Source organism: Pimephales promelas, chromosome 1 (genome assembly GCF_988280905.1).
Source record: "Pimephales promelas chromosome 1, fPimPro1.hap1.1, whole genome shotgun sequence".
NCBI lineage: Eukaryota > Metazoa > Chordata > Actinopteri > Cypriniformes > Leuciscidae > Pimephales > Pimephales promelas.
The window spans coordinates 25846350-25858237 of NC_142769.1; the positions used below are offsets into that span (position 1 = coordinate 25846350).

Here is an 11888-nt window from a genome sequence, read left to right on the forward strand (position 1 = left end):
AAAACAGTTCCTATATGTAATTCCTAATGGAATCTCTGGCATGGCTGTAGGAGAGTTAAGGAAGATCAGTGCCGTATTTAGACTCGACTTCTGGATAACATCCAGTTGAAACTACAGGGATTTTTCTTTGGTGGCCGTATTTGGTGGTTGGCAAGATTTAATATATATTTTATATTGTGTTTGGTCTTTTTATCAAATATGTACAAAATAAAAATTATTTTAATAATCTATTTGTCAATGTTTCTGACATTGTTATTTGACGTTGTCATTATATTTGCGAATTAAATGGCAGCTACACTTTGTGCCATAAATAAAAATGTTTTCATGCAATATTTTTGATGTTTATGTTAAAAAAGACAACACAAGCACTTTTAAACACTACCAAAAGCAGTTTAAAACAAATTCTATTTAGAGACTGCTAGATTAACTGCACTTGTGTGACCTTGAGGGCCAAAGACAAACTGTAGTTAAAACAAAAATGTTCTTGGAATATTGAATTGGTTGGACGTTTTTTTTACATAATGCAATGATATACAATTAATTAAGTGTAGTTTCCACACTTTCTTTTTACTTTCTGTTCACCTTTCTTTTTTTTATTATTAAGGCAAAGGTAAAAGGCCTTCTGGATGAAGACCGATAAAGTTATTGTTGATTCTAGAGACTACTTTCTCCACAAAAGTGAAGTCCTTATCTGTTCCATGTGGTCGTATTTCTGTATGACCACAATCCTGCTAACATACTGTCACCTCTCTCAATATTTTAGTCCTGCTGCTTGCTTCAAAAATTAAAGAAACGAAAAGAGGAAGCAAGCAGTGGCTTGAGGCTTTCTGAATTTTTGGATCTACTTCAGGGTCTGTGGGGGCTAAAATGGTATTGGGTGTGGATTTAAAGTTTTGGTTACACGTTGCAATATGTCACTGAAGTCTGAAGTGCAAAAAAATGGCTCACATTAGGGTAATTCACCCTATGCAAAATCGAATTATTGTACAGAAAAGAAAAGAGGTGAGATATCGTTCACATTTCAAGCAGCGCAATGGCTCCACCTCCTGGTCAAAGGGAAGAAGAACATGCCTGTCTGCATCGAATCTGCGACTGTCGATCTGAAAATAGTGAAACAGCGGCGTGCCGGTAGAAAAAAAGCCGTCACGTACAGAGACCGAGGACCATGACAGACCTCAAAACGAGCAAAGAGCAGAAGTATGATCGACAGCTCAGGTATGTATATTTATAGATATATCAGTCTGTTTATTAAACCACAGAATAATGCAATATGCATGCACAGTGATTCCATTTCATCATTACGTTTAACGTTAGCCTTTCATTTTGCATTCGTTGACATACATAGAGGCCCATCGGTCATGGCTAAAGCTTTAAACATGTTAGAGTTTCATCAGATTCATCATGCTTTAATTCAATACACTAAATCATAATCAGTCTAACTCCATTGCCTGGTAATAACACGGCTAAGCAGAAACCACTTGATGTTTTCATCAGCTTGACTGTTGTCTGTCTGTCTGTCTGTCTGTCTGTCTGTCTGTGTATTTCTCAGATTATATTATTATAGCTATTCTTATACATAGGTTTTTGAGTTGGTTATTGTTTGTATCAGGTTGTGGGGGGATCATGGGCAGGAAGCACTTGAAAATGCCCATGTGTGTCTCATCAACGCCACTGCATCCGGCACTGAAATCCTCAAGAACCTTGTCCTGCCAGGTAACTCTCACTCAACACTGAACACCTCAAATCATGACACTGGGAATCTGTATGTTTTGTTGTGTTAACATGATATTTTCTGTTCTCCTACTTAGGAATCGGAGCATTTACCATAGTCGATGGACACAAAGTCTCAGGGGAAGATGTTGGAAACAAGTACATTTATTGGCCTCATCATTCTCTTGGTTTCATGATAATCTCAAGTAGATTTTAAGTTTATTGAATGCATTGTGATGTATAGATAAATATACCGGATAGCACAGTGTAGAAAATGCTTCTGAAGAAGACTTGGTCATGCTGTGATCTTTTTCTGCAGCTTTTTTCTCAGTAACAGCAGCATTGGGAAGGTAAGCAGATCTGTGTGGGTGTTTCAATTAAAAACACTTTACAAGTGTGACACATTCTGAATGATGTTGTGCAAATTTTGCAGAACAGGGCTCAGGCTGCTACTGAACTGCTCCAGGAGCTCAACAGTGATGTGTCTGGAAACTTTGTGGAAGAGGTCAGTGTTAATGTCATATGATGTATTGTGGTTTTACTATCAGTATTAAGACCAGGGGCCAGTTGCAATATGTTAAGACTAGTGTGGCCAACTAGCAGTTAGTTAGGGTTAATCAGTCTTACTTTTCAATATCAAATTAGACCAATATATGTTTTTATGTAACTGAAATCTTCTTGACATTTATGTACAGTCTTATAGAAACAAAAACAATGCCTAACCTGCAGGACTACAGTAGTCTTAGTAGTTTAAGCAACCGGCACCAAAGTTAAATTTAGATTTTTTTATTAACAAAGATAAACTTTATAAACAAAGATTCTATGTTTGTTATTACTTTTTAAATTTTCACTTTTTTTCTCATCAAGAATATAGTCATGCTGGCTTGGCATTAAACTATACAGTCAATCAATCAATCAGTAAGTCAGCTTTATATGTTATTTAAAGGCCTAGTGAAAAGTAAAAAGTTTGGACACATGCTCAAAACTATGAAATTGAAAGTATAGGAATTATGTAGTGACTGAAATAAATCAAAACAATCTTATCGTTCAAAGTTTCCACCCTTTGCCAATATTATAGCTTAAAATTAAAATGTTAGTTAAAAAAAAACCCAACATTTACTGCTTTTAATATGTTTGGGGTCAATCGATCAATTATACTTTTAGTCTGAAATTAATACTTTCATTTAGCAAGGATGCATTAAAAAAAAGTAACAGTAAACAAATAGTGTATTATGTTACAAAAATCATAATAAACACTGTTCTTCTGAACATTCTACCAATCAAAGAAACCTGCCTTTTTTTTTTTTTTTTTACAAAAATATTAAGCAGCACAACTGTTTTCAGTATTGTTATTAATAATAAATGTTTCTTGAAAACCAAATCAGTATATTATAATGATTTCTGAATGATCATGTGCACTGTAAACTGGATCACAGAAATAGAAAACTGTTATTTTACAGTATGGTTGATTTACTGTAAGGAACATAAGGGACTTCTTTCAAAACATTAAAAAAAAATAAAAAAAAAGAACTGATTTTGACCCTAAATGCTGTGAACAGTAATATAAATTGGTGCCATTTTTTATGAAACTAATAGTGAGCATTTAATTATACACCTGTATATTAAAAGGAATTTAAGATTGTGAGTAACATTAATTCAGTCAAGTGAGAGGTAGTGTGTCTTAAGTTTTCATCTAAGTATGTATTTTTTGTATTATCTTTAGTGTCCCGATAAGCTTTTGGACAACGACCCTGAGTTTTTTCACAGATTTAGTCTGGTAATTGGCGTCCAGCTTCCAGAAAGGTATTACTAAAACACAAATCTGAATATATTGTGCTTTCATTATTTAAAAATCTTAAACACATTACCAAACAGGTATGTTAAAATAATATACATATGCTAAAATCTAATGGGTTGTAGATGCTGTTTTTTTTTTTTCAAATCAGCTTATATTAACATGTTATTTTTGATTTATTAATTGCCAGCACATGCTTGAGGCTGGCCACTGTGTTATGGGAGGCTGGTGTGCCGTTCCTTGTGTGTAGAACATATGGACTCATTGGTTACATGAGGCTGATTGTGAAGGAGCACACAGGTAATAATCATAGTTGCTTAAAGCAAAATGTGTTTTTATTGGCAATGCAATAGGATGTTTGACTTGTGGTCCGACAATTTGCTAGATGGAGTTGTAAGTTTATGAACAAATCTTTATTTTATGAAAGACTATGAATAGTGTTTGATGGAAATGGACCTAAACCAGTCTTATTTTACATAAAGACTTTCTCTCACTGTAGTGGTGGAGTCTCATCCAGATAATGCCTTAGAGGACCTGAGACTAGACCAGCCGTTTTCAGAACTCAAACAACACGTAGAGTCTTATGACCTGGACAACATGGAGAAGAAGGTCAGTTTAAAGATGATGACCGAATGTTGTCTTTTTGCTTTATGTGACTGAATTTTTAAGGTTTGCATGTACTTAAAATTGATAGCAGTTTAATCTTTATTTTGTTTTAGGATCACAGTCATACACCATGGGTCATTGTGGTTGCCAAATACTTGGAAAAGTGGTATAGTGAGGTGATTTTTGACATACTCTTAAAAGATTCTGACCATGAGACCTCCTTAATGTCAGACATTTATATTTATTTTATTTAATTTTTTGGATCCAGCACAACTCTCACTTACCGAAGAATTATAAAGAGAAGGAAGCTTTTAGACAACTCATTAGAGAAGGTAATATAATGTGTCATATCAGAGATTTGCAGTGTTGCAATTTCATTTTCCTTTCACCTCGGACCTCGTTTGTTGAGGGTTTTCCCTTCCTTTTTCAGGAATTCTAAAGAATGAGAACGGGACACCTGAAGATGAAGAGAACTTTGAGGAGGCGATCAAGAATGTGAACACGGCTCTGAACCCCACCAAGGTGGAGCTCCTTACATTTGAAGAGCTGTAGTTAGTGTTTGTGTTCCTTACATTTTATTTGAATTGAGCTTTGTCTTTAATTCACTGTGATGTAGGTCTCCAGTGCAACGGAGGACATTTTTAATGCTGAACAGTGTGAAAACATTACCTCACAGGTTAGTAGGGATATGCAAAACTATTTCTAAACTTCCAATTTCCAACATTCGCATACGGTTGCTGCATTTGGCTCCCAGTGGTTACTGGAAATTTCAAAAGAAGCAGCTGTTACCTTCCACTTATTCGCTGTGGTAAAATGAATGAATGCATGAATATATCTAAACTAAACAAATAATCATCAATATGTTTGAATTTAATAGAATTGACGTCCCTTGTAAGATAACATCCATCTGTTTTATGTGTGATTTTTTTTATTTTTATATAATATCAGTTTATGCATCACCAGTAACTTTAAATTGTCTTATGATAGAGTGCATCCTTCTGGGTGATGGCACATGGAGTGAGGGATTTTGTTCGGAACGAGGGGAACGGAAACCTCCCTGTGCGAGGAACCATCCCAGATATGATTGCTGATTCAGACAAATTCATCAAGTTACAAAACGTGTAGGTATTCCGCTTTCAAATCACAATGAGTCAGGAAACTTCATCAGTGATGCGTTTGTGAAATTTGCCTGGTATTGTAAATTGACAAACAGTTGATACTGGTCAGGTGATTGCTAAATTACAATTATCTCTCGGCTTCAGATTAAATTTCCTACTGACTGTGTTTTTGGTAAAATGGTATTTGTTTGACGTTTTCAATTTCAGCTACAGAGACAAAGCCATGAAGGACACAGCTGTTGTGTCCAAACATGTTGAAACGCTTCTACAATCAGTTGGCAAGGTATTCACTTAATCAACCTACTCTTGTGTAAAAAGTGCAGTTCTTTTATTTGCACATTCATATTAATGATCTGAATGATCTGTTTATTCCAAAGACTCCAGAGAGCATCTCTGAACAGGAAATCAAACTCTTCTGTAAGTTCAGAATGCACACTTTCATATTTTTTTCTCTGAGAACATTTTCAGTTTTGGGACTTTGTCATGAAACTAGTATTCCAACGTTAAAGGCTGGATGCCAAATGACTTTCTCCAGCTCAACAGTGCTAAAACTGAAGTATGCCTTAAATTGAACAGTATAGTCCACATTTTCTGAAGAGACACAACTGCTTTTTATGCTAAACAGATTTAATTTAGGCTTTTATTCACATATCAAATTATTAGTTTATTCATCAACTCACACATCAGTTATGATCAACAGAACCTTAAGCATGTTCTCTTGTGAAGGTTCACTCTCGTGTTATGCATTATTTTGAGCTTCCACCAATGAGGTTTGTTCTCGCACATCAAGTATGTTCCGTTAAATTTATGTTCGCTGATCAATGTTTACATGTGTATAAAATTATAAATTAGTGTTGTCAAAAGTACAGACTTCTTTACCAAGTTGGAACTAAATAAATAAAAAAAAAAAGTGACACTGAGCACTGTTGAGCGGAATCGTAAACACCTATTGGTCACTGTGTTCATGCACTCATCGGATATGTCTTTGATTGGCTACAATGATCTGCACTTCAAAAACATGTAACCAAGTCGGTATTTTTGACAACACTAGCCTAAATTCAATCTGTTCAAATGAGGTGATCATGTTTTCTCTCAGAAAATGTTGGACTTAACCGATCAATTCATATGAATTCGTTTTGCTCTCTTTATGAACGTTTTGAAGCGCCAAAGTGGTAATTGCGTAGCTGTCAACGGAGGGACAGAAAGCTCTCAGATTTCATTCAAAATATCTAAATTTGTGTTTAGAAGATAAATGAATGGTATTAGTGTCATGAATTACTGTAATAACAGAATGTTCACTTTTGGGTGAATTATCCCTTTAAATGTGCTTCAGAATTTCAAGTAATCAAGTTTACTTTTACCAACACTGAAAAATCCCATGATCTACTGCATCATGTTTCCTACTCCATTAGTATCTTTGCATGCGTGATGTTAATGTTTCCAGCAATTACTTTTCCCCATTTTTGGGAATGCTAACAGGCTTTCTTCACATACTATATTATCAACTTCCTTGGGTAATGCCTGTGTTGTGTCCCACAGGTAAGAACGCAGCTTTCCTCCGAGTGGTGCGCTGCAGATCTCTGGCAGAAGAGTACAGTGTAGACACTTTCAATAAAGATGAAATCAGTACGTGTTCTCTACGGTTCTCTTCCTGACTATGTTTTAGCTCTGTTTGTAAATGTTATGGTCACTGTACAGGATTGTTTAGATGGATTTACTAACATGGAATATGATGGTTCATTGTTGTGTACATGTGTTGCGGTGTGTATTTAAGCAGTCGTTTCTGTCTCCGTAGCGTCCTGTATGGACAGCTTGGACAGTGAGATGGTTCTGTACCTCATGCTCCGCTCAGTCGATCGCTTCTATCAGCAACACTCACGTTACCCAGGTCAGAGGAGTTACATTATAATTGACTCCATACTTTTGAATTAGAGTGTGTGTGCACGTGTACATTTCTCTCATATATATATATATTATATATATATGAACTCTTTCAGTCTGATATAATAGAGTATAATGTTTTTCTCAGGTGTCTACAATTACCAGGTGGAGGAAGACATTAACAAACTCAAGCTGTGTGTAAACAGTTTTCTACAGGAGTACGGTCTGAATGTCAATGTGAAAGATGACTACGTCCATGAGTTGTAAGTTTAAGCTCATAGTTAGAACTGCTCAGAACTCTTTGGATTGAGGCGGTACACACTACATATTTATATTAGATTTTGTTTTGAAAAATTGGTAATAAAAAGCACAGGTTCTCCTGGTCACTGTTTATACAGACTGATCTCATGAAGTAGCGTGTGTATGACATGCCAATTCGTATTTCCGTTTTTGCCGTGCTATCAAGACGCATAATCGCTTTTCAGCGTGTTCATGAACGCCGTTGACTTAACGTTATTACTGTATGTATAAAGATATGACTTACCTCAACCCCGTCCCTAAATCTAACCGTCACTGGGGTAAATGGCATTTATGACTGTTCCCTTACCATCCTAGGAAAAAAAAAGATAGCTCCCCAGATGTAGATCTACATTTTGCTTCGTTTCGCACGGACATTTGACGGCGTGTACAGACACGCGGAATCACTCGGACGTTAATGGCGTAGACATACACGCATACATGCGGATAGCTCAAGATGTGTAGAGATAAGACGCCACTTGACTCGAAAGTGGCGTGTATGTTTACGCAAAAGTCATGATGTCATGTTGGTTTATAATTAAATGGTAACAGTGTAAATGTTATTTTCATATCTTTCAGCTGCCGTTATGGAGCTGCTGAGCCACACACTGTTGCAGCTTTTCTGGGAGGTGAGTGTTATGTATTTATTCAGAAGCCTGTAAAACACTCCATCAAACACACATAATGCATACTGTGACTTCCTCTTCTATATAGATCTTATTGTATAAAGGCAGATCATATTCTCCTTTACTGATGGCATTATAACTTTCATTATTACTTTTGGATAGCACTTAAAGAACTTTGCAAAAGCCGGGTGTAAATGCATCCAAGATACGTTTGTCTTTTTTGAGTTCATTTCATGATCGAGTCAGTAAAACCACATTTGCAGGTGGTCAGGGACAAATTTGTACCACATTCAATTAAGTATGTAAATGCTATTGAGTTTTCGTTATACGTATTCAGCTGCTTAAGTAGTATGCTGTACTGAGTGATGCGCTACACATAATCTTTATGTCACTCACAGAGTGGGTTGTACATTTTCTGTTAGACTAGATTCATTTCCATTTTCATGATGTGATTCATGAAATTGTTGCCAAGCCATAGCCTATCTGCTTTTTCTTTTCTGCTGTCACAGTGAGAAAAATACCAAAGACACCGTAGTCATATGGTCTGGTCAACTGATTTAATGAACAATAACCTATGAATGATTCATTTGAATCACTAGTTGCTTTCCCCAAATCCTGTCTCTTTTTTCTGTGTTTGTCCATTTTCATGGAAGCTCTTAAATGTATTTAGTTATTTTTACTTCTTATTCCTATTTAGCATTCTTTACTGTCAGAATCTTTCTAAAATAGTGAACAGAAAATTAGGTCAATTACTGAAAACGTTTGGTTAAACCAACCATAAATGTATTATGTAAGTGACGTTCCCACTGCCATCTCAATCCAATTAAAGGGGTGGTAAAATGCCATCTTCACAAGATATAAATCTCTGATGTCCCCAGTGTGTGTAAGTGTGTGTGTGTGTGTGTGTGTGAAGTTTTATCACAAAATACCACACAGATATTTTTATATAGCATTTTAAAGTTGTCACTTTTTGAGGGTTTGCAAAAATGCACCGTTTTGTGCCTGGCCCTTTAAATGCAAATGAGCTGGTTTGCAGAGGGCGGGGTTTCAAGAGCTTGCGTGTCTGTCATGCATCTATAAATCATATAGGACTGTTGTGAGATGCACACAGAGTGACTTTCTATTTTGCACGTGAAAAGAGAGATGCTAAAGTTTGAGCTGACTCACTATTACTCGTATACAACCACTCTTGGTTTTCTCAACATGGACTGTGTGTTCCCATGGTTGGGGTTTATGTACATTTTAGGGTTGGTGATGTCATTAACCCTAGAGGAATGTTGTGTAGTCCCTACCAGCCGTTTGTTGTAGTCCTTTTCTTTAAGAGCAAATATCTTCCTTTGCTTTGAACTTTGAGCGTTGTAACTTTGATAATGTTGTTTAAAGGTGCAATGTGTAACAAAGTTGAGTATCTATTAACAGAAATGCAATATGACATCCATAACTATGTTTTCAGTGGTGTATAAAGAACTTACTTAATTAGCCGTAATGTTTTTATTACCTTAGAATGAGACATTAATAGCTCCATAACCGAGGGAATCCCCTTCTATGAAGGTCGCCATGTTGTGACGTCATATTCCTACCGTAGCCGAACGCGAACAAACAGCGCTACAGAACGCGTTTCATCACTACCTTGAAAGAGAAGTAGCGGAAAGCTGGAAGCTAGCCTTACACTCCGTGAGTAGTGACTTTTCTCTTGTGAGTGGTGTAAAATATGTATTTGGGATTGTTTCATGTAACTTAGTTCTCCCTCGCTGTGTTATGGGTTTGTTATGTTGGGGATAGATGTGCTGTTACGTTCGTGAGACAGCTGATGATTAGTATTCATGTCATTGACCGTAAAACAGTACGTTACAGGAATCACTAACCCGTCGATAGAGACTTTTACTAAAGTCTTTTATCACTAAAGTCGATCGCGAAGAATTTTAAAAATCAGAGAAAAAAAGCCTATTGTGTGTAGTAAATAGTATCTATGGGATGCAGAGATGACATGATTGTAACAGCGCGCGCAGTTCCGACCTTTGGACTCATGCAGACGCGTCCCAGCTCAGCCACAGTAACAGCTCATATTAGCCAGCTAAACTATTACTACCCTGTTAGAAAAAATATATAGCTGCTCCCTCGCTGTATTATGGGTTTGCTACAGTATGTGGGGAGAAATGTGCTGCTGGTTACGTTTGTGAGACAATCAGCTGATTATTATTTTATTAAATTATATATTAAAACCCTTGATCCTCACCTGACTATGGCTTTGTAAACAGACAGTATTCATGATGTGGTTTATAATGGACAGAAACAGTGACAATGTTACACACTCTTGGCTTACTCTGGCTATTCTCTGCTGTCTCAGTTGACGAGATGTTTGTCCCGTTTTAGCAACCGTAGCTTCTTCGAAAGGGAGGGGTGAGCAGTGGGCTGAGCCCTTAGTGCAAACCTGGTGCAAACTCGCAACCGAACCACTAGATGTCGCTAAAAGTCACACATTGCTCCTTTAAGCTCGAACAGCAACATTACACACTAAAGTTAGAAAAGTGAAATCATACTTTACCACCCCTTTTAGTTGGAGTCTTATCTAGAAACCATCCAGAAATGAACAATGTAGAACAATGCCCTTTGTCTGTCTTTTGTTGCAGGATCAGCGGCTCAAGAAGCCATCAAAATCATCACGCACCAGTTTGTACCTTTCAACAACACGTTCCTCTATAACGCCATGTCACAGACCTCTGCTACTTTTCAGCTGTAGATCAATCATCCCATCTGTTTGTTCATTCCTATAACAAAGTGTTGGTCTCAAATTGGCACTCAAGTTTGTTTATACTTGCTTTGATCGATGGTGTCGCTTTATGACACGACCGGAAATTATGCTGCACACTGAATAAACCGTGTATCTCCAAAGCTTTTGTGTGTGTGCCCTTTTCACGACAGCCTGAATGTCTCTCTTCACTGTCATACATGTACATATATTTGTTTCATAAATGTCCTAAGCAGCTGTTAGGCCGTTTTATAATTACAATGTCACTATTTCTGTCTCTCCCTGTCCACTCAACCTTCATTGTTAGATATAAATGCAAAATTTAAAGCTCTAGTGTGGTGCACTGCTGCTGTGTAGTTGAGTAGATTACAGAGTTATTTCCTGTTGTAGGGTGGAGTGCTGTGTTTCGATGGCCGGTCTAAAAGCAGAGTGCTGTCTGTGGTTTGCACAGAATAGCTAGGTTTTCCTCACAGGGAGTCTAGACGCAGGAAAGGACACAATCAGTGGTATATGTAAACGTGTATTTTTACTCATTTCCGAGCCTCCAAGAATCTAAAACTTTCTGAATGACCTGGTTTACACAGGAAAATGTTTAGGAAAAGTTATAGAGAAGTCAGGACAATTCCATAAGTGTGTTTTAAAGTCAAAATCCAGTGGAGGGCACCCTCGCTCTTTTTTTGGAGCACATTCTGACCCATGTCTTTGTTTTTTTTTTGTTTTTTTGTTTTTGCACATTCCAATGTAGAGTGAATAATTCATTACTGCAGGCTCTCCTTAAATTGATTTGTTGAGGAGGATGATGTTAATAAGAAACCAAGCCACGTTGTTCAGTTTCCACTTCATTGTTTTCACAGAAGCGGAAATGTTTAAACTGTCTCCTCTATCCTGACTAATATATGGATGACTGTGTGTTATGAAACTTTCCCTGTGACCCGAGAGGAGGATGGTGTATCTGGGTCGGGTTTATGAAGGATTGCTGGGCTCAGCCTGCAGCTTTAAGATTAGATTAGATTCAATTTTATTTTTTAACCCAATGGCAATTAACCCAAGGTGATTTGCCCCTTCTAAAATAAAAGTGACATTGAAGCATGACTACAACTCTACTA

The 11888-nt window shown here is 36.9% G+C and overlaps 1 protein-coding gene across 1 annotated transcript; it reads left to right on the top strand.

The window, feature by feature from the left end:
* Positions 1–1068: 1068 nt before the first annotated feature.
* nae1 (nedd8 activating enzyme E1 subunit 1) lies at positions 1069–10925 on the top strand. Its single transcript, XM_039674398.2, has 20 exons — positions 1069–1215; positions 1610–1713; positions 1809–1869; positions 2030–2060; positions 2144–2215; positions 3434–3513; positions 3696–3805; positions 4005–4114; positions 4225–4287; positions 4380–4443; positions 4542–4633; positions 4728–4787; positions 5099–5232; positions 5437–5512; positions 5607–5646; positions 6769–6855; positions 7025–7117; positions 7259–7373; positions 7987–8036; positions 10664–10925. Exons 1-20 carry the CDS (start codon positions 1166–1168, stop codon positions 10771–10773), a joined length of 1602 nt encoding a protein of 533 aa, XP_039530332.2. The 5' UTR covers positions 1069–1165; the 3' UTR covers positions 10774–10925.
* Positions 10926–11888: the final 963 nt, after the last annotated feature.

What these genes read in the sequence shown, in the direction of transcription:
- nae1 (XM_039674398.2), top strand. Translation starts at nt 1,166, where the DNA reads ATGACAGACCTCAAAACGAGCAAAGAGCAGAAGTATGATCGACAGCTC. An exon ending in GGCGTCCAGCTTCCAGAAAG is followed by an intron (nt 3,514 to 3,695) that starts GTATTACTAAAA and finishes ATTAATTGCCAG; the next exon opens with CACATGCTTGAGGCTGGCCA. An exon ending in ACAGGAAATCAAACTCTTCT is followed by an intron (nt 5,647 to 6,768) that starts GTAAGTTCAGAA and finishes TGTGTCCCACAG; the next exon opens with GTAAGAACGCAGCTTTCCTC.